The 22810-nt window shown below is 46.0% G+C and overlaps 2 protein-coding genes across 5 annotated transcripts in view; both read left to right on the forward strand.

Annotated features, from left to right (window-relative positions):
• The window catches only part of ankrd12 (ankyrin repeat domain 12), a 32142-nt gene extending 23132 nt beyond the window's left edge, over window positions 1-9010 (forward strand). Inside the window, exons 9-13 of one of the 2 annotated variants that reach the window (XM_076981301.1) lie at window positions 83-4749; window positions 4940-5038; window positions 6008-6151; window positions 6588-6683; window positions 7198-9010. In XM_076981301.1, coding sequence (XP_076837416.1) covers window positions 83-4749; window positions 4940-5038; window positions 6008-6151; window positions 6588-6683; window positions 7198-7383 — 5192 coding nt within the window. In that variant the 3' untranslated portion in view covers window positions 7384-9010. The remainder of the gene's footprint in view (window positions 1-82; window positions 4750-4939; window positions 5039-6007; window positions 6152-6587; window positions 6684-7197) is intronic. The other variant, XM_076981302.1, reaches the window with a different exon arrangement.
• Window positions 9011-9322: 312 nt separating this feature from the next.
• On the forward strand, window positions 9323-22734 carry twsg1a (twisted gastrulation BMP signaling modulator 1a). 3 transcript variants are annotated; one of them, XM_076981495.1, is made up of 6 exons: window positions 9327-9479; window positions 9549-9748; window positions 10223-10499; window positions 16487-16586; window positions 18726-18983; window positions 19215-22734. In XM_076981495.1, exons 3-6 carry the CDS (start codon window positions 10380-10382, stop codon window positions 19394-19396), a joined length of 660 nt encoding a protein of 219 aa, XP_076837610.1. In that variant the 5' UTR covers window positions 9327-9479; window positions 9549-9748; window positions 10223-10379; the 3' UTR covers window positions 19397-22734. The 3 variants fall into 3 exon arrangements, with proteins under 3 accessions (XP_076837611.1, XP_076837610.1, XP_076837609.1); XM_076981496.1 differs by having other exon boundaries at window positions 9323-9748; window positions 10348-10499; XM_076981494.1 differs by having other exon boundaries at window positions 9327-9748.
• Window positions 22735-22810: the final 76 nt, after the last annotated feature.

Here is a 22810-nt window from a genome sequence, read left to right on the forward strand (position 1 = left end):
CACAACATAATTTTCTACTGTATGCTTGTAGCTTGAGAGAATACTGATTGCTGTATTTTTTGGTATGTATTCTGTGTTGTAGAATCTGAGGATCCTCCATCGGTAAACCCCTCCAGTGCAGATGAGAATATGGAGTACTCTGATGCTGAGAAGGACTCCGATGGCAAATCGACTACGGTGAAGGCCTCGTCCTCCGCGTCGGGCGTAGACGAGTACGAATTCAAGGATGAGGAGGAGGAGGAAGACCTGAGCAAGGCACTGAACGACCGACACATCCTGAGACGCGAGCTGCGTCAGCGGGAGAAAGAGGAGAAGGACCAGAACCATTATGCCAACAAACCGTGCGCCAAGGGTGACCAGACCACACCGGGGAGCAAGTCCAAAAAGCCCAAATCATCCCGAGTGCTCTACTGCAGCTCGGACAGTTCAGGAGACGAAACGGAGACGCTGTCCGAGAGGAAGTGTTCGCCAACCGGGTCGCTCGGCAATGACGCTCACAAGATGGAGAGCAGGATGAAGAAGGAGAGCTTAAACCTCACGCCGGCGGAGCAGAAGGAGAAGGGCAAGGTGAACAAGAAAAAGACGAAGAGTCAGAGCAAGAACAAAGAGAACCAGGAGGTGCGGGAGGACGGCAAGGAGAACGGCAAGAGTCTCCTGTTCTCCGTGGCGGCCGTGTCTGACAGCTCTGACAAAGGCGTGCGAGAAGAGGACTCTTTCAAAATGTCGTTCAGCCCAAAGGACGACTCGTCAGTTCACCTCTTTCACCTGTCAACTGTGAAACCGCCACAGCCTAACCACGGGCCGTCGGATAAACAGACGACTCCGTTGAAGCAGGAAAATGCTAAGACCTGCGTCCCCATTGGAGACGGGCCCGTGGACTCCGTCAAGTTCAACCACTACACGGACTCTGACTATTACACGGAAGGCTCTAGCAGCAAGGGCTGTAAACACAAGGAGAAGAGCAAACATCACCATAAGGAGCTCTGCATGGACGGAGATGATGGAAGCTCTAGTCCCTTCAAGGACACCAGTCTCAGCAGCAGTATGGACGGCTCTGAAGGGGTCTTCAGGAAAACCGATAAAGACGGGAAAATTGTCAAGAAACATAAACTGAAACACAAGGAGAAGGAGAAGTTCAGGAAAGACTGCGAGGCTGAGCGGAGCCGTCACTGGCCCAAAGACTTGCGGAAAGACGGACACAGAAACATGGAGTTTGATCGGGAATTTTGGAAAGAGAACTTCTTCAAAAGCGATGAGCACGAGGAGCTTGTTGGCAAATGTGAGACACCAGGTAGCTGCTCTCCGTCGAAGTCTCTGGACCTGTCACCAGTTAAAGAAGAGAGGAGCATGTCAAAAGACAAGCATTCTGGAAGCAGTGGCAGCAAGGAGAGGAAACCGAAAGATGAACGAGAGAAGGACAAGATCGTAAAAAAGGAAAAGAAAGAGTTAACCTGCAAAGATGAGCGAGGGAAGGATGGGAAAGTGGTTGACTGTGATGACCGGCCCGAGAGTGTCCTCGCCGTACGAAAGTCCGAGGACGTGCTTTCCAGTGCAGGGGGGAGAGAGGAGTCAGAAGACAAAGTTGTTTCTGGAAACGTGGTTGATCAAAATCAGATGGAGACGGAGAAGTGTACTCGTGAGAAGACTGACAAACGTCCACCCCCAAAGGACAGGGAACCTGAAAAACCTGACAAGAAACACACTGACAAAGAAAAGAAAATTAAATTGGAGCATTTGCCTGATAAATCTGACCTTCATAACTCTGAGCGATGGAAGGAGAGGGAGAGAATATCAGGAGCGTCTCATTTTCCTGCGGATAAGATTCATAAAGAGAGTGAAAAACTCAAAGCTGTGACTGTTGCAAAAAAGCATGAGGACAACAAAAAAAATAAGGAGAGGATTGATAGAAGAACAGAGAAAGATCGCCAAGAGAAGGAACACGCTTCCAGCGAGCACAGAGACAGGGAGAAAACGAGCTCTGAAAAGAAAGCGAAAGCTCCTGAGAAAATCTCTGAACACAGTAAAATTGATAGAATTAAAGAGAAAGAAAGAGAAAAGGAGAAAGACCCAGACAAGAGGAAAAAAGAGAAATCGAAAGAGGTACCCGTTTCCTCCTCAAGTTCAAATCTGAAACTTCTTTTGGAAGAGAAAAGGGGATACATGTCTGAGAGCAATAAAACGCCGACTTCCAAATTGAAAGAAGAGGTCTTGAAAACCCCTGAGAAAGACCGGGACAAACGGGACAGGGATCGAGATTCCGAAAGGCATCGGGACCGGGAGCGTGACCGGCAGAAGGAGAAAGACAAGGATAAAGACAGATCTCAGCAGAACAAAGATGGCAAACTTGGCAAAGCACGACCTTCTGAGTCTGACTTTGACCGGTCCAAATCAAAACCCTCACCTGCACTGAAGGACACCCGTCCCAAGGAGAAGAGACTAGTCAATGATGACCTCATGCAGACCAGCTTCGAGCGCATGCTTAGTCTCAAGGACCAGGAGATTGAACAGTGGCATAAGAAACACTTGGAAAAAATAAAACAGAAAGAGAGAGAGAGGCTAAAACAGCGACCAGGGGCCGACTGCGGCAAGCAGAAGAGCAAAGATAAAACGAAAACCCCCTCCTCCTCCAGTGAACCATGTTCAAACAAGGAACTCCTGCGTTCCAAAAGCTCAGACACCCCAGAGGGATATAGTCGTGAGAAGACCCTAAAGGAGATCACCAGTGCCAGAACACTTTCACTAGATGCTAAGACACTTTCATGTTTTGGGAAGACTGGTCCAGTCATGGAGAACAGCCTCAGCCGATCTCCAAGACCAGACAGCGAACGATCTGCAGCCATGTCCAGATCGGTGTCGATGATCTCCGTAGGCAGCTCGGAGGATTCCTGCCAGGCTGCGGTGCTAACACCTAGACCCAATGAATACGACTCGGACCTCAATCCGGAAGCGTGGGATTCTCAGCCTCCTTTCCTGCAGTCTTCCCTCACACTTCAGTCCTCCAAATCGCCAGTAGTTCAGGATAAAGATACAAACAGTCTTCCTGACGCAGCTCACTGCAGTCGAACGCCGCTGCCGAGCAGACACGCATCTCCGTACTTGAGAGCTATTTTGGATGAAGACGCTAAAGCTGCTCCAGTTGAATCAGACAGACCAACTGAAGAGTCTCAGAGAGCTGGGGACACGGGTAATGGCAGCGAAGAGCACAGCAAGGTCCACTTAATGGATGCTACTACAGCCCCGGTACAGGAGACCTCTAGCGCTCAGTCATCAGTGTTGATGCCGCTTCCCAGCGCTCCACCTGAAGCTGAGCCTTCTGCCAAAACTCAGGAGGAGGACCGTCCTGTAAGCAGCCAGTTGGGATGGCCGTCTGATTCCCAAGACCCATGCACAAAGGACATCGCCGCTCAGCAAGCTGCCCCGCTGCAGGCTAGCAACCCGTTGCAGGCAACCGCAGAACCCAGCAAGGTCAACACGCAAGCACAGACGGAGCAAAGAGTAAAAGGTCAGTTTGACAACTCCGACATGGAATTGACGGAAGGCTTGAGCAAAGAATCCTCGTCGGCACCCGCGTGTCAAGTTGCATCACCCGCTGCATCGCAGCCTCCGCACTGCGTTGGTTCCAGAACACCCGTGCAGTCCTGTAGCCGGTGGGACGCTCCCTCAGAGACTTGTAATGACCCCTTGGCCAGCACACACATAGACACAAGACCGGAACCAAGAGAAAGAACTTTATCGGTATGTCCTGAAAACACAACGGAAGACAAAATCGTGCAGGACGTTTCTGGAGGTGTCGGAGCAGATTCGTCAAGCAGTGTAGGTCCATGCTCAAGTTTGTGTAGAATCGGCTCTGAGGAGCCTGCTGAAACATGTCCTGCTGGTGGAGTCAGGGACTCTGAAGACGTGACGGAAAGGACTGAATTGAATTTACAGGAAGATTGTAAGCCGAGGCTTCCCGATGAGAACACGGGCGCTAATGATGCGCAACAGGAGACGTGTGAACTTGCTTTGCCTCTGCCTTCGTCCACAAACGCTTCGTCTCGCTGCGCAAGTCCTGAGCGACCATCCGCTGAGCCGACGGAAGAATCTGAGGAGGGTTCGGAGAGCGGAAGTGCTGAGGTGAAAGTAGAAAAAGCAGTGTCCTCCGAGGACACGATTCAGAACTCGTTTGTCACAGAGTCAAAGCCAGATGTGGATACAGAGATTCTTGAGCAGATCGCTGTTGATGAGAAACATACAAAGCCGGACCCTCCTTCGGACGGAGAAGACAGTCAGGGCCGCACTGGCGCTCAGCGCGACCCTCAGACGGACTCGGCCAGCGGAGAGGTCTCTGGGAGCTCCTCGCCTTTGTCTGTAGTAGACAGAGATAGCGATTCATCTGGGGCCAGATCGAAGGTCAGACTCCTGGATGATGAAGCGGACATGCAGGTGACCCATCCAAGAAAACGAAAGATGCCCAGAGTCTCTCCTCCCAACCAAGCCAACCTCTCTGCCCAGCAGGTGAAGGAGAAGACCCAGCAGTCTTTAGCAGCAATCGTGGACTCACTAAAGCTAGAAGAAATTCAGCCCTACCAAACGGAAAGGGCTAACCCGTACTACGAGTTCCTGCACATCCGAAAGAAGATTGAGGAGAAAAGGAAGGGGATTTGTAGCGTCACCCCCCAGGCACCTCAGTACTATGATGAATACGTCACGTTCAACGGGTCCTACCTTCTTGATGGGAACCCACTCAGCAAACTCTGTATTCCCACCGTGAGTTAGCATCAATGTGTAACTTATATTGACGTTTGGAACTTAAATTATATTAAATTTTCTTTGTTTTACTCAACTTTTTCGCCTTTTGAAGTCTGACTGGACAAGCGATAGAACTACCCCCGTAAAATGTTTGGTGGAAACATGTTAATAAAATGGTGTGATAATTCATCTTTGCTTTATATTTTAGATAACTCCACCACCCTCGCTGCCTGAGCCACTTAAAGAGATGTTCAAACAGCAAGAGGTCGTTCGCATGAAACTACGACTGCAGCATAGCATCGAGAGAGTGAGTGCCTATGCCAACAGGTTTGCTAAGCGGAGTTAGACGGTTAGAGTAGAGGAAAGAAATTCTGTTCGCTTCGGTTCGCTACTCGCTGTAGCGGTGCAGTTTTACATTTTATGTTTACAGCATTTAACAGATGCTCTCATTCAGAGCGACTTACAAAAGTGCTTTGTCATCTACTCATAATATGTATCCTAGCCAGTACAGTAGGTTAGAGTTCAAGAAACAGTTGAATTAGAATACTGCTGAAATACAGGAACCAATGCTGATACCTAGAAGTGCAAGATAAGCAAAAGCTCTACATCAGGCAAGGGTAAGTGCAAAATAAAAAAAAATGAGCGTTAGTTTAATGAAATGCCATAGGTGCAGGATTAGTGTGGTGAATTTTTCTTACACTTACACCTGTCCCTTAGTAAGGCCCTACTAATTTCACACAGAAAATGTGGTTAAATTAATAACACATCTAAAAGACCTAGAGCTCATCTATTGGTTGGTGACGGTGTCGCATCACTATTTGCGTGAGCTAAGAATTAAACTATAATGATAATGTTAGGTGGTTGATTTTATTAGAATGCTAAGACAAGTGAAAAACCAACTTCTTTCCTCGCCGCCTGACACCAAATGATCGAGGCGACAGGAGTGTGCCCCAGATCACGATTTTATTCTCACGTTGGAAATTTGTCTGCGATGTTTCTGGGAAATCGCTTGAAAAGGCATTTGTTGCATGGCCAGCATTTAAATTTTTTGATGTATAAAAAAATTTATAATATTAATTTTAGATTGATTTCAAGGCTGATTTCAAGGTACATAATGCCATTTTCAGGGCCCTGAATTTGGTAGGCCTGAAACATTAGCAAATTATGGGATGGGATGTGTGGCTGTGAGCGGGAAAGATGCTAATTTGGATAGTGATGTAATTCTCTACGTCCACATCTCAGTAAATATAATACAACTTTTTATCCCTCCCCACAGGAGAAGCTGATTGTGTCCAATGAGCAGGAAGTCCTGCGTGTCCATTACCGTGCTGCAAGAACATTAGCCAATCAGACGCTCCCTTTTAGTGCCTGCACAGTCCTATTGGATGCCGAAGTTTATAACATGCCACAGGATGTTCAGGCAAGTGGCTGCCAGTCAGTGTGTTTCAACTTTTTATTTTGGGGAAATTCCATGTATGGCAAAAGTAATGAGGGACCAAACAAGGTTGTTGTTCAGTATCGGACACGTTTAGACACAGTATTAGTTTTCTTAGCGCTGCATTGAAATGGTAATAGACAGTTTAGCCTATTGTCTCCGTTTTATCCCAATTTATGGTTCTAAACGATGGGTAGCCTTTAGTTTTGGCATCCTGGAAATCTCCAACAAGTTTCATGACTTCCAAACCTTTTGATAAGAGTTTACATGCTCATTAGCTTCCGTCGTGTGTGTGTGTGTGTGTGTGTGTGTGTGTGTGTGTGTGTGTGTGTGTGTGTGTGTGTGTGTGTGTGTGTGTGTGTGTGTGTGTGTGTGTGTGTGTGTGTGTGTGTGTGTGTGTGTGTGTGTGGCTGCACGGCAGGGGGAGGATGGGAAGACGTCGGTGAGAGATCGGTTCAATGCAAGACAGTTCATGTCTTGGCTTCAGGATGTTGACGACAAGTTTGACAAACTGAAGGTAAGAGAAGAGGAACGGGCAAGCGGAGGTTCCTGCTGTGATGTTTCAGATGTTGGTGGGCTGTACTGGGTGTGATGTTTCAGATGTTGGTGGGCTGTGTACTGGGTTGGGTCCAACGTTGCTGCAGCTGTGTAGTAAACACATGGCTCCATGTGGCACAGACCTGGGCTGGTAGGAATGTTAATGTCTGATTTGGTTCCTTCCCCTCTCTCCCTCCTTCTCTTCTTCCTCTCTCTCCCTCTTTCTCTCTCCCTCCTTCTCCCTCTCTCTCTCTCCCTCTCTCCCTCCTTCTCTTCCTCTCCCCCCCTCTTTCTTTCTCTCTCTCTCTCCCTCTCTCCCCCCCTCTCTCTCTGTCTCCCTCTCCTTCTCTCTCTCTCCCTCCTTCTCTTCCTCTCCCCCCTCTTTCTCTCTCTCCCCCTCTCTCTCTCTCCCCCTCTCTCTCTCTCCCCCTCTCTCTGTCTCCCCCCCCTCTCTGTCCCCCCCCCCCCTCTCTCTCTCTCTCTCTCTCTCTCAGACGTGTCTCCTGATGAGGCAGCAGCACGAGGCAGCTGCCCTTAATGCGGTGCAGCGTTTAGAGTGGCAGCTGAAGCTGCAGGAACTGGACCCTGCCACCTACAAATCCACCAGCATCTTCCACATCCCCGAGTTCTACATCCCCCTGGTGGAGGTCAACGACGACTTCGACCTCACTCCCATATAACGGCGCGAGCCTGTCGGTGACGACGAGAGGCAGGATCGGGACCGCTCACTGCTCCGGTAGCAGTCTCTCTCCTCCGGTAGCTGTCTCACTGCTCCGGTAGCAGTCTCTCTCCTCCGGTAGCTGTCTCACTGCTCCGGTAGCAGTCTCTCTCCTCCGGTAGCTGTCTCACTGCTCCGGTAGCTGTCTCACTGCTCCGTGGTCTGGACGCGGAAGGAGGGGGCAGAGCGACACAGCACGTGTTCTGGCCAAGCTGCCTTGCACTTAGAGCATGTACACTGGGACTAGTGTTGAACCTGGTCTTAAACCATATGACCAAACCACTCCAGAGGTCTTAAACAAATAGGAGTGCGTGTACGTGTGTGTGCGTGTACGTGTGTGTGCGTGTACGTGTGCGTGTGTGTGCGTGTACGTGTGTGTGTTTTTATATATATACATATATGTATGTATATATATATAAAATCTAAAAAAGAATAAACAATCATTTGTGTATGTATGTCTTTTAGATGAGTCTGCAGTACGTTTTTGTTTGTTATTGTTTTAAGTCGCTGTGGATTAGAGTGTCTGCCAAATATCTCAAATGTCCATGTCCAAGCTGCAGTGCTGTACTGGGTACAGGACACACCAGTGGCTTCCCCGAACGTCCAGCGTCTCTTCTCTAAATTGCGTCCTGTCTCACCTCTCTCCTGGTGCAGATGCACTTCCAAGATGTGGATCCCGTCTGAAGTGTAGACTCTGAGTGACCGGGTTCAGGTCCAAACTAAAATGCACTTAAGCAGAAAGTCTACATCACAGAGCAGTAGAGCCATGGGAGAGACAGACAGCACAGGGCAGATGTAGCCAGCAGAGGGCGATAGCCAACCTCGATGACCAGAGAGGGTTTGGCTACCCCTCCAATAGGACAGAGCTCTCAATCCAGTTCATTTCTAAAGTGAGTGTTCATGATGTATAGATTGCTTTTATTTTATTTTTTTTAACTTATTTTATACATACTGATTGTGCATTTGTAAATAGCCATGTAATTATTGTTTTTAACTTGTAAAAAGAGAGAAAAGAACAGAAAAGCATAATTAAAGTAATGGATATTTTGATTGTAAACTTTGTTGTCAAATGTTTAATGGACCAAAGTTGGTTTTATATTGAGTGTCGTCTCTGTTGTTGATGTTTGCTTACCTCTTAAAGCATGTGTTTTTCAGTTGTTTTGTTTGTTTTGTTTTGTTTGTTTCTCTCTCTTTTACGTTTTTTCTTCTACTAGTTTCCTTCTATATTCATCACGGCAGGTGTTTTGACTTGTGATTTCAATGCTGCGCATGCGTGTCAGGTTGGTCCTTCTGTTCTCCAGAGCTGTGGTGTGGTGAGGTTCCTGTAAGCGCTCCTGTCCTCCGCCTGTGTCTCTCTCTTCCTGTGTGTTGTCCGCGGTGTCTTGCGCACATTTAGAGAAAACTTGTGTGTTCTCAATAGAAAAGCAAAACTTACTTTTACAGTTTTAATGTGAGATCACAACAAAAACGAAACCTATTTTTTACAACATAATGCCTTTTGAACGATGTTCTAAAAAATGTCTATTTTAATATTTACTTGTTACATGATGTACATAATTGTAATATATAATTGAATAAATTTTATTGGTTGTGAAATCCAAACGTCTTTGGTTGTGGGCTCTTCTCGAACTGTATACAGGAATACTTGACTATATGAATTTAGTTTAATATTTAAATATGCCTACTAAAAAATCATAAAGACGCTTCTTGCGTTTCTTTTCCCAGTTTTCCGTTGCTCTTCTACGGTACATAGGAAGACTTGTATGTAGGTGTGAGATGTGTTGAGAGCATGTTCTAGTGATGTGACCACTACGGTATGTAGGAAGCCTGGTGAGATGTTTTGAGAGGATGTTCTAGTGATGTGAGCACTCTACGGTATGGAGGAAGCCTGGTGAGATGTTTTGAGAGCATGTTCTAGTGACGTGATCACTCTACGATATGGAGGAATCCTGGTGAGATGTTTTGAGAGCATGTTCTAGTGACGTGACCACTCTACGATATGGAGGAATCCTGGTGAGATGTTTCGAGAGCATGTTCTAGTGATGTGACCACTCTACGGTATGTAGGAATCCTGGTGAGATGTTTTGAGAGCATGTTCTAGTGATGTGACCACTCTATGGTATGTAGGAAGCCTGGTGAGATGTTTTGAGAGGATGTTCTAGTGATGTGACCACGCAAACTAAAGCGCGTCTAGTTCAGACTCGGTGTCTTTAAGAGCTCCGCTGCGTCTGTGAACGGCAGTACCTCCTCTGGCCCAGTCCGCTGTGCGAGGAGACCAGAACCGTCAATCAAGCACAACCTCAGAACAAAGCTGGCTCACACACACGGTAAGGTCCGGTTCGTCTTTGTGCTTTTTGGTACCAGCAATGGCTGATCACGGCGGTTCAGGGATCTTCCAGACTCGGGCGGACTGGAGACTGTTTCTGTGTAACTGATAGTGGGACCACAACGACTGATTCAGCAAAACGAAACTTTTAAATTCCCAACTCATGCTTGAATTCTATAAATAACTGCACAATTTTGCGCTTTTCTAAATATATTGAAGTTTAAACTAGTTGAACATGATACGCTGTTAGCTAAATACGTTAAGAACGAGATACTAACTACATTAACTTAAAACGTGTAGCGCTACTGCACTTAAGACTCGTTTGAACCACGACTTAGTCTAAAATAAAGTGATATATTTAGTTTAATAGTTTTCTGTCTGATTCCGTCGCGCTGTAGGAATATTCATGAGTTTATTATGAGGTTTATTATCTCCGTTATTATGAAGTGACGTGTTATCGCGTTTGCTCTAAAAGATTCATACAGATTCACCCACTTGGACCACTGGAGATAAGTGGGTCAGGAGAGGGACTGAAAGTTTGGGTCAGATACGAGTGTCTAAGACTGCAGTGTGTCCTCCCTATCGAAACCCCCCGAGTAGGTGAGTATCCCTGGCCCCCTGGAGACGTGAGAATGCGGTCCGGGTCGGTGTCGGTGCTGGTGTCGGTGTTGATCCTCCTGTCGGACGTGTCCGTCATCAGCGCCTGCAACAAGGCGCTGTGCGCCAGCGACGTCAGCAAGTGTCTCTTACAGGTGAGCAGCGACCTTCACACCTGGATAACCAGCAGTGGTCAGTTGGCGTGCTGGTGGAAGTTTTCACATAAAACAGGTTGTTAATTTTGTGCGATTCACTTATTTATGGTATCCCCCCCCCCCCCCCCCGTTTGGGTTTTAGTGTTTGTTGGCATGTTTGTTTGTGTTTGGTTTGGCTTGTTTTGCTCATTGTTCAGAAGTAGCCTGTTTACATTTAAGGGTATAAGCCAGGTTGACGTCCCGTGCAGTTTGAAGTGTGTCCAGACCCTGCTTTGAGTTATACAGACCTCTAGGACAGCAGGCTGTTATAGAGAACAGGGAATGTCAAATTGAGTTGGGATGTTTTGACTGTGTGTGTGTGTGAGAGAGAGAGAGAGAGAGAGAGAGAGTGCATGCGTGTGTGTGTGTGTGTGTGTATGTGTGTGAGAGTGTGTGTGTGTGTGAGAGAGAGAGAGAGAGAGCCATGCTCTTCATGTCTGTCTCTATCTGTCGTCCTGCGTCTCTTTCTGTTTCACATACATGAACAGTGGCATCAGGGCAGCTTCTGTTCTCCTCGTGGGTCTGTAGGGCAGGAGTGCAGGCCCAGGAGGGCTGAATAAAGTCAGTAAAGGTGAAACAGGACATGGGGGATCCTGGTGGTCTCACAGCTTCCAGAGTCCAGAGAGAGACAGGGAGAGAAAGAGAGAGAGAGAGAGAGAGAGAGAGAGAGAGAGAGAGAGAGGGAAAGACCCACCAACCAAGAGAAGGATTCACTTGCAAACAAGCAAGATGAGAAACTGGAGAACCAGATACAGCCTCATGGTGGTGGAGACACAGGGTGGTCATATCTTATTACTCCGTCCCCCCCGTAGCGCTCCACCAGGGGCCAGGGCGGTGCGGGTGTGGTGCAGTTGTCTTCCTGTTGCTAGGATTGCTCTTCTGGACTAAGAACGATGTCGTCATTCCATAACAAACAAGGCACGAAATTCCTGAACATTTAACAGTGTTTACTTAGACCTGATCTTTGTCCGCAGTGCACATATTTAAGAAAAAATGTATCGACTAAATGGCGGGGGGGTGTAAATCTGGGGGGGCCTTTGCTGCTTGTTATCGTCTGGTGCTGATTATCTTTAGAAGATATTAATCAGTAATTGGCCGACCAGTGATGTCAGTAACGCGTTACTCTAATCTTACCACTTTTTTCGGTAACGAGTAATATAACGCGCTACTATTTCCAGTCCAGTAATCAGATTAAAGTTACTTATCCAAATAACTGTGCGTTACTATTTATATTTTCCCTAGTAAAATATATATGTTTGCTTTCTTCTTGGCTCAGTTCTACTTTTGCGTCTGACCGTAGCGCTCGACTCCGCACGCTGCGCGCGACCCTGTGAGAGCGCGAGCACGTTTTACAAGTCATTTTTTGCAGTGTCCTCCCGTAACGATATGTGGTAGTATAAAGAAACACCCCTCAAAAACAGGGGAAGGAACATTTACCTGATGAATTTTAATGTTGCTTTGTGTTCCACGTTTGAAAAGTGCTGGAATTTTGACTAACGTCGCCTACTTTAAAATGCTTGAAATTGTAATGGTATTTCGTTTCACAAGCTGTCTGACTGAACTGGGGTGGGTTTCCCGAAACGTTCGTAGCTTCATACGAGGTTACGAAGTACTTGGCGCTACGAACGTTTCGGGAAACCCACCCCAGTTCGCTTGTATTACGTTTACAAATAAATTTACAAATAATACCGCGCAGCTACACAAACGTAATGTCAGGAGATACTGTAGCGACTCCTACTCCTCACGGCGAGTCTTGCCCTTTAAGTGACGCTGGGGGGGGGGGGGGGGGGGGGGGGCGACGACGGCGCGCGCCAGGGTTGCGTTATCAATAAAGTTTCCCTCCTCGGGATTTTTGGATTAAGCAGTTTCTGCCTCGGTTACCGAACCTGCTTCAATACATTGTTACTGTTAAAAATGCACTTCCAATAAAGTGAGTATTGGAAAATTTTATTTTGCTGCTGAATGTAACTACTAAAGTAACTTGTAATCTAACGTAGTTACTTTTAAAATCAAGTAATATGTAACGTAACTAAGTTACTTTTAAAAGGAGTAATCAGTAATCAGTAATCGGATTACTTTCTCAAGGTAACTTAGCCATCACTGTGGCCGACCAATTAATCGGCCGACCAGTGGAACTTCAGTGACAACCATGACCAATTATGTAGTGAAGCTTCCACAAGGAAACCGTGTTTGAAGAAGCCATTATTTATCTTATCGTGTTTTCTTAATGTTATACCCAATTTCTGGTCATTTTCATGTAGCTGTGAACGTGCTACTTCCAACGACTCCACTCTGCTCAGACTACATGGACCGTTACCATGGAACCATGCGGCTCATTTTCACGAGCCAATCAGAATACATGAAACACGTCCAAACGCTGCTTGTTTTAGCATTAAACATGTTTTTGGTTTAACAACAAAATAAAATTACCATCTCTACTTTCGCTGTTCCTTTTTACGAACTAATAAGTTGTGTTCTGCATGATTGCTCAGATGTTTGTTATTTTTTAAATAATTTGTTTTACTAGGGATATGTTAGCAGTTCTATGGATTTGGTTAGTTAGACCTTATGGAGTTTCTGCATACAGTTTCAGTTTCAAGTCTTTCCCTCTTCCACACATATGCTGAAAATGCTGAAAATACTTATTCAGACCTGCTGCACTGATAATGTTCAATCTGTTACTAGTGCACACTCTGCTGCACATAGTGCACACTCTGTTACTAGTGCACACTCTGCTGCACTAGTGCACACTGTTACAGTCTCTGGAGGAACTTACTGATCATTTTCAATCTGCTGCTAGTGCACACTGTTACTAGTGCACATTATGCACATTCTGCACTATCTGTGCTGCAAGGATCAATAACACAGTAATTTCACACATTTCACTGGCTACCAATAAATTAATAATGTATATATCTTATTAAACCAGAAATCCTGGTTTAAGAAACACTTTTACCTGAAACCTCAACAACAAAATATGTGCAGATTACAGTACACTGTGATATTAAAGATATGTTGTACATATATTACAGTACACTGTGATATTAAAGATATGTTGTACATATATTACAGTACACTGTGATATTAAAGATATGTTGTACATATATTACAGTACACTGTGATATTAAAGATATGTTGTAAATATAGTATAGTACACTATGATCTTAAAGATATGTTGTACATATATAACTCATATATTACTCTATTATAGAGGATCGTTTTGCTAATGATGCTATGTAGCACTGTCCTGCATTGATCTGCATGGTTTAGTGGTGGTAGCATATTTAGTTTGTGTCAGAAGCTCTCTGGACCGCCTGTGTCTTCCCTTTGTGCTGTTGGTGTGTGTTCTGTGTACGTATAGTGACACCTGTGCTCTGCTACTGTGCACTACACCTTTTCTTTGTATATAATGTGTGTCGATAGCTGTGCTCTGCTTTTACACTCTATGAATATAATCTTGTTTGATGTATCTCTGCTTGAACTGTGTGAATAATCTGTGTCAGCTCTCTGCTCAGATAGTGATAGACTGTTTATATAATCTGTTTGGATGCTGGTCTGCACTGTATCTATAATCTGTGTCGATAGCTCTCTGCTATGCTGGTGTGCACTGTGTGTAATCTGTATTGATCGCCGCCTGCACTGTTTTCTTCGTTGGTAGTATGTTGTATTTGTCAGGGCTGCTACCATCTCTGTGTGCTGTGTAGTTGTTTCTGGTCACTTGTGAAATAAGGAATTTAAACATTGAAGGAAAAACTACATGACGATTTAATAGGTTTAAATAAATATCAGGAGCTGGGGAAGAGTTCAAGACCTGGATCAGATGGATCAACTCTATGAGTGTGTACCATCTGAACTCTAAAATGTTTGTTGGAATTTAGAAATATAGTTGGGTATTTTTACTTTTTTAAATATGTTTATTCATTAATCCTATTCTGGGATCTCTATACAGTTGCCTGGTGGGTGGGGGTGGGGGTGGGGGTGTGTGTGTGTGTGTGTGTGTGTGTGTGTGTGTGTGTGTGTGTGTGTGTGTGTGTAGGCATGCATGTGTTTAAAATTTGTTTCCGGGACTGGCATAATGATACTAAATCCACACAAATTGACACAAGTCATTACCAGATGTTTATCGTATGTGTGTGTGGGCACACGTGCGTGCTGTGTGTGTGAGACAGAGGTTTGTGTGTGTGGGCACACGTGTGTGCTGTGTGTGTGAGACGGAGGTTTGTGTGTGTGGGCACACGTGCGTGCTGTGTGTGTGAGACGGAGGTTTGTGTGTGTGGGCACACGTGCGTGCTGTGTGTGTGAGACAGAGGTTTGTGTGTGTGGGCACACGTGTGTGCTGTGTGTGTGAGACAGAGGTTTGTGTGTGTGGGCACACGTGTGTGCTGTGTGTGTGAGACAGAGGTTTGTGTGTGTGGGCACACGAGTGTGCTGTGTGTGTGAGACAGAGGTTTGTGTGTGTGGGCACACGTGTGTGCTGTGTGTGTGAGACAGAGGTTTGTGTGTGTGGGCACACGTGTGTGCTGTGTGTGTGAGACAGAGGTTTGTGTGTGGTAGTTCTCTAATGACAGTGTGAGTCAAATGGCTGTTGGGATGTTATGTTTATGGTGAGCATGTGTTTCCCCTAAGAGAAGAAGAAAAGGAGGGAAAGAGAGAGCGAAGGGTGGAGAGAGATGGAGAGAGAGAGGGAGGGGTGGAGAGAGGGAGAGGGAAAAGACACAGAGAGAGAGAAACATAGAAAAACATGGTGTAGTATGTACTGTACTCCAGGTGTAGTATGTACTGTACTCCAGGTGTAGTATGTACTGTGGTGTCTCTCTGCGCTCCACCCACCCCCTCCCTGCAGGTGGATGTGTCGACATCCTTCTTCTCTTCATTCTCTTTCATCTGTTCCTCCATCTTCACTCCTTTGTTTTTCTGCATTGATCAGGTCCCTCTGTGTCTCCTCCTGCACCCCCTGCTTCTACATCAGTCCTCCCTCCTGTCTAACACACACACACACACACACACACACACACACACACACACACACACACACACACACACACACACACACACACACATCTGGAAGTTGCTTTCTTCTCACCCATTACTGCCTGAGCCACAAAACTAACCTTCCCTCTCTTTCACTGTCAGTTTTTTCTCTATTCCTCCCTCCCCAGTTTTTTCCTTATTCCTCCCTCTCTCTCTCTCTCTCTCTCTCTCTCTCTCTCTCTCTCTCTCTCTCTCTCTCTCTCTCTCTCTCTAAACACAGTCCTGTCAGTGCTCACTTTCCTTACTGGGTGATTTTTGATGTTTTTTTTTCAAGTTTGTATTTCCATTCGTTTGACCTTTTATGTGAACAGGTCAGACTTACACTGACATTTCCATCTGTTTTGCTTTTAGGAGATTTTCCCTCCCCCTATTTATCCGTGTGTCTGACTCCCCCAGCGTCCCACCGGTCCGTTTCTTTGTCTGTAGACGGTTCTGGACCCGCTCGTGTTTGTCTTTCCTTTCAACATGTAATTCCGAGTGACACAACTGCTATTATGGACTTTATTTTTTACTCCGTCTGGCTACGCGTCTGAGCCAAACACACCGAGTCTGGCCTCTCCTTTCACTTCTCGCATGTGTAGTTCTTTGTTGTGTGGAGAATCACCCAGAACGTGACGTGTCTTCAAACCCTCACCGTCACCTGCTGCACTCGGAGCTGCTAGATGTGAAGTTAGAGCATTTACACCTAAACGTATTATAGAGAATCCATCTGATCCTAGAAATAATTTAAAGTTATGACCTCAGTAAACCACTGTGCTTTAACTGTGAACTTAATTCAAGGGCTTCTGCTATTACAGCTGGATTACACTGACTATGTGTTGCTGCAAAAATGTACAATAGATGTGACATATATGATCCTGTTTGTGTGTGTGTGTGTGTGTGTGTGTGTGTGTGTGTGTGTGTGTGTGTGTGTGTAGGGTCTATGCCAGTGTCGGCCGTCTGACGAGAACTGTTCCTGCTGTAAAGAGTGTATGCTGTGTTTGAACACACTGTGGGAAGAGTGCTGTGACTGTGTGGGTGAGTCCAACTATAATCACCATGAACCACAGTGATCAATATCAGAACTATCACCATGTTTCATGAATACATCATGTTTTGGTACAGTGCTGTATAAAACTTTAACCTTTGAACAAACACTGCCTGCACTCTCTTCTGTCATACTGTTTGACTTTTTCATTTGCAAACAACTGTGTAGATCATAAATAATTGGACAGTGACATTATTTTGTTTTTGTTCTGCACTCTTGCTTATTGGATTTTAAACGGAATGGGGACTCTAAAAATACAAAGCACGAGTTTCCCCTTAGGGTGGTTCTTTGTGCGTTTGGGTGAACCATGTAGAAATCACAGTGCTTTTATCCAGAGGTCTCGTGTTTCAGGGCTGACAAAACGAATACAGTCTCAAATAAAATTGCATTTAGTATTTGGCTTACTGCAACCCGTACACGTCACTGTATGCTGGACAACCTCCCTAATGGCAGTTTGGCCAGTGAAGGACTTTTTAAAAACTCCATTGTTGCTTTTATAGGCCATTAGTCTGACTCAGGAGGACGTGTTGAGCTGTTGTGTTGAGCTGTGACGTGTTGAGCTGTTGTGTTGTACAGTGTTGGTCCAGCCGCTGCTGTGTGTCCTACCAGTGAGGAAGAGTGAGGAAGACGATGAGAGAGTTGAACTGGCAGCCAGATGGGTTTGTGGCACCGTGCCGTCTGGAGGCAGCAGCCGTGCTCCACGAACTCTTCCTCATTCCTGCCTCGGGCTTGTTTGGGCTTCATCTGGGTGTTCTTTGATCTGTCCGTAGCATTCTTAACGTTTCTCCTTTGGCAGACTGTAATCTGGCCTTGCTGTTCTGAAAGCCTGTCGGTGGTTTGCATCTTGTGGTGAACCTTTGGGTTTTGACACACCTAACGTTTTGCTTATGTTCTTTGTCTTTTTCCGTCTCCGCGATGGTCTGTGTTACTGGCACTGACGTTTCCCGTGTAAAGACAACAGACCCCAGATGCCAAATCCACAAATACAATCAGCTCTCGGCCTTTGGTTAGTTCCCAACAGCGGAGCCACACACAGCTGGCCAAGAAACAAACGCTCGTCCAAATGCTCGCAGTGCTCTGAGACAGGAGAGCTAATGTATAAACACGGCTGCCATTCTGTCATGGTTTACCAATTCATCTTAAACTCTTAGAAGTTCCAGTGCCAGAGCAATTAAAATCATATCACTGTTATATGACTCATGTGTTCTTACGTCCTGTGTACACATTTCGCATACACATGGCACGGGTCCTAATGTGGGGGGTGTTATTGAAGAGAGGGGTAGCCATGGGGTCGGTGTGGAGGACCCTCGAGCCTGGGAACAAACCTTCTGACAGGGAAGGAGGTGTGAGGAGAGAAGACCCAGGAAGCCCTGGTCCTCCACGAGGGAAGAGTTTGTCTGTTTCTGAAACGTCTCTGCCTTTTGGAGTCGTGGTACTACACCTGGAGTACAGAGTGGGAGAAGTTCCCCCAACAAAATTCAGCGTCTCCAGTGAAAATGAGCGCAGATGATTCAGCTTTGCTTCGAGGACTCCGTCCCCAAACCTGGGCGTTATATCTAGACGCCAGAGCTGGAGTTCACTCGGTTCGCCCGCGGTTTGAGATCCGCTGGGGGTCCCTAGCGGTGGAGTAGAGACTGGAGGACTTGAGTGAGTGGTGAAGCCAGCAGAGAGATCTGTCTCTGGGCTTTTGTTCGGAGTGGAGCGGGAAGGAGCAGGTCAGGTTTTGGGTCCAGCTCACCGAGTCACAACGGTTTTGCCTCCAGCTTCAGAGACCCGCAGACACTCTGTAGACGTTGGTTCTTTATCCCGCATTCGTGTTCTGTATCAACACACCGTCTCTGCTCGGCCCGTACCAACCAGGACCACACACTCTTTCATTTTTCATTTAACGGCGTATTGTTATGGACGTAGTCCTTCTAGGGTCCTTTGTTTTAAAACCTAGGACATCGTTATGAGTTTCTGTGCTTCTATTCCAACTCTGTCTTATTTCTACTTATTCATATGGTCGGATAGATTCTTAATTTAGAGTACATGTACAGTCTTCAGAAGGCTCCTGAGCTACATTATTGAAGAATTTTCATGTGTGGCAGCATTAATCTTTAATACGCTTCTTCTGTTGACTGATGTAGGTATGTGTAACCCCAGGAACTACAGCGACACTCCGCCCACCTCCAAAAGCACAGTGGAGGAGCTACATCGGCCAATCCCCACGCTCTTCCGGGCCCTCACCGAGGGGGACACGCCCATCAACATGATGGTGGTGTCCTTCCCCGTGGCCGAGGAGCTGTCCCACCACGAGAACCTCGTCTCCTTCCTGGAGACTCTGGAAGATCAGCATCAGAACGTCTCGTTGCCCGGCGGCAGCGTCCATGGCAACTATGATAAAGGTACGCGGACGAATAAAAGACTCGCTTTTGCCAAATCTTTTAAATGTAAAAAGTCTGTCCATGTAACTGTCTGATAATCTCAGAGAAACATTGTTAGTGAGTGTCTTCAGGACTGCTAACTGTGTCCAGCCTGTGCTCTGGTGTTCTCTTCCTGTCCCCTCCCTCCCCTCTCCTCCTCTCTCTCTCCTCCTCCTCTCCTCTCCTCCATCTTTTCCACTCCCCCCATCACAGATGACCTGTGCACTGTGGTCTACTTCGACGACTGCCTGTCCGTACGCCAGTGTAAACAGTACTGTGAGTCCATGGGGGCTTCAAAGTACCGCTGGTTCCACAACGCTTGCTGCGAGTGCGTGGGACCCGAATGTCTGGACTACGGCAGCAAAGCTGTCAAATGTGTCAACTGTCTGTTCTGAGCGCGTGCGAGCCTGGAGTCCCGCCTCCGCTGAACCATGTGGGCGGGGCTTTCCTCGCCCACCCTCACCCGCCAGTCGTCCTGTTACAGGTCTTCTTATTATGTAATGTATTTCCTATGTTGATGTGTAAATGTGTTTTGAATATTTTCTTTGCTACGTACAGGGCACCACATAACCGCTCTGTCTGTCTCAGACGTGCACTGCATGTTAACGTGAGTCCGACGGACTGATTTCAGAACAGGATATTTCAGAGCACTTTGTTGATTTGTTGAGTTTGATGTAAACAAGGTTAATGTGTGCAGTATGTCGACGTGGCCTAATAAAGCAGTCGACCACAGTGCTGTGTATTACGTTTACAATACTAATATTATGCAATAATTGCCAAATACACAAAAATTGTAGATTTCCTAAAAATCTTCTGCTCCAGTGCACAAAGCACCACCTTTCAAAACACAAACTTGCCTCTGGTGACCTCTGGACCTCTGGTGAGCTGACCCGGGACTGAGATGTCACCAGTGCACGAGGAACCAAACTCCCCTTCCGTTCATTATCCTGTAGAGCATCAGGCCTTAACACTCCATCCAGGTCAGCAAATGCTGTCACCACTACCCATAATTCTCAGAGATCTGCTGCTGATTGGCTCTCCTATTGAGAGGTGGCCTCACTGGTCAGGTAAGAGTGTTAATGCCCCTCACAGTCAGGTAAGAGTGTTAATGCCCCACACAGTCAGGTAAGAGTGTTAATGCCCCTCACAGTCAGGTAAGAGTGTTAATGCCCCTCACAGTCAGGTAAGAGTGTTAATGCCCCTCACAGTCAGGTAAGAGTGTTTAATGCCCCTCACAGTCAGGTAAGAGTGTTAATGCCCCTCACAGTCAGGTAAGAGTGTTTAATGCCCCTCACAGTCAGGTAAGAGTGTTAATGCCCCTCACAGTCAGGTAAGAGTGTTAATGCCCCTCACAGTCAGGTAAGAGTGTTTAATGCCCCTCACAGTCAGGTAAGAGTGTTAATGCCCCTCACAGTCAGGTAAGAGTGTTAATGCCCCTCACAGTCAGGTAAGAGTGTTAATGCCCCACACAGTCAGGTAAGAGTGTTTAATGCCCCTCACAGTCAGGTAAGAGTGTTAATGCCCCTCACAGTCAGGTAAGAGTGTTAATGCCCCTCACAGTCAGGTAAGAGTGTTAATGTCCCACACAGTCAGGTAAGAGTGTTAATGCCCCTCACAGTCAGGTAAGAGTGTTAATGCCCCTCACAGTCAGGTAAGAGTGTTAATGCCCCTCACAGTCAGGTAAGAGTGTTAATGCCCCTCACAGTCAGGTAAGAGTGTTAATGCCCCTCACAGTCAGGTAAGAGTGTTAATGCCCCTCACAGTCAGGTAAGAGTGTTTAATGAAGCACCACTGGGCTTGATTGTTGTCCTTACACAGAAAAAGTTAGAAGTTACATCTTTGGTCAATAAAAGTTAACAAGCTGGATAGCTAATGTGTGTATTACTGTTTGAACTCTGTAATAACCCTTTAATAACCTTTAATTAACCCTTTATAAACCATTTAACCCTTTATCAGGTCTTTTATGGATCTCATACACAGCATTACCTGCTCATGGCTCCATTTTCTCCAGTGTATTACTGTTTGTGATAATCGTGTGTTGAATTGATTGGTAGAAAGTCAGTAGTCAGTCAGTTGTTTGGATTTGACACATATAGATGCCTTTTAAAACAACTATTTTGCGATTTCACTGTTTTGACACATCGGTATAATTTCAAGAAATTTGTTTTATTTTTGTTGTTGTTTTTTTAAATGGTGACTGACACCCCTAATTCCTTGATTGTTCGGGTATTAATAAGAGTGCAGGTGAAGTATACTCCTCTCTGAGTCGCAGGTGTTTTATAGCAGGCTAAAAGCGAGGCGAGAAGCTGCCTTTACCCAGGGGACTCACTTCACAGAGCCTCTTCTCTGTCTTATCCTGAAAGCAGGCGGTGCAGGTTCATACTGGCAGACAGCTCTTAGCTCCCTATAAGCGCACGCAACACCCACACACCATCAAACTGACAGGCGTGCGTGCGCGCGTGCGCGGGAGAGACAGAGACGCAAACGCTTCCATACAAACGTCAGCGTTTTCTTTAAGATGAAAAACGCCCTCAGCATTAAGTGCAACGCTAAGGACTTAGATACGGTGGACATTTGGCGGAAGTGTTGAAATGATGTTAATGGGTGTTTTTAGGTGCAGGAGAACTGAAGGCGTCAGCGGCATGAATGTCCGCCCCGTCCGGACCTCCACGGTTAGGGGGGTCGGCTCTGTTTACAGCGCCATCTAGCGGACAGACCTGGAACTGTGTCCTTGGTGACAAAACACATCACACTATGCTCAGTGTCTATACACACGTTTCATGACAAAGTCTCGTGTATATTGAGGTTAAGACAAACGTGCCTGTATTGACATATGGCAGAACTCAGAGTGTTTACCTGCATCTTTGTATCAGTGGAAAGGTCATTAATATTAGTAAAGTAATAGAATATCAGTTGAGAATTAGATTAATTAACTCAGAATATAATTTCTCATCTAGAACATTAAAGGAAAACGGAGATGACAAATCTCAGGAAGTATAATATGCGTATAATACTCTACCAAACACAAATCAGTTAAGGTGTCATCAACTGGGGTTTGAATATCGTGGTTATTTCAGCGTAGACTCAAAAATGAGGACTTAGAAATCAAAAGAAGTTTGTGGTGGAAATTTGATGATTTCCATTTATGTCAGGCTTTCTTAGTACAGTATACATTAAACACATTAGATATAGGGGTTAGAGATCTTTTTACATATACGTGTGTTAATCATGGCACTGAAGCCATTCTCGTGACGTCAGTAGGCCTCAGATGTGTGTGTGTGTGTGTGTTCTCTGGCCTCGGTTGAGGCCTAATCTGATGTTCCTCTGGTGTTCCTAAACTGACCTCGCTGGAGACGCCAAATCTCTACTTGGACTACGGCGACACTCAGTCTGTCATGACATCACGAGGATGCTGAGCATGGAGGGGACATGCGTCACATGCATCTGTCAAATCAGTGTTAATCATTTCATGTATTGTCCAATCACATTTGGTTGATCACCTCGTGTTCACCTCGTGGACACCGTGTGTGTTGATGATTAAACGTATAAAAGATGAGAGTTCGGAATGGGGAATTAGCTCTCTCTTGCAGACGCCTTGTGCGTTTGTAACAGGGATCTCTTGGAGAAGGGTCTCTGAGCTCTCTCTGTGACAGACACCTGGCGTGTTTGTAACGGAGATCTCAGGGGTTAATCCATGCTTTGTTGAAATAAATCATTGTACTTTATTATCTAACCCAACTGCTTCTGACTTTTATTGTGCTCACCATTTAAGGGTTTCAGAATTTCTAACACAAGTTCTGGAACCTGTT

The sequence above is a fragment of the Brachyhypopomus gauderio genome, chromosome 19 (assembly GCF_052324685.1).
Source record: "Brachyhypopomus gauderio isolate BG-103 chromosome 19, BGAUD_0.2, whole genome shotgun sequence".
NCBI classification, from domain to species: domain Eukaryota; kingdom Metazoa; phylum Chordata; class Actinopteri; order Gymnotiformes; family Hypopomidae; genus Brachyhypopomus; species Brachyhypopomus gauderio.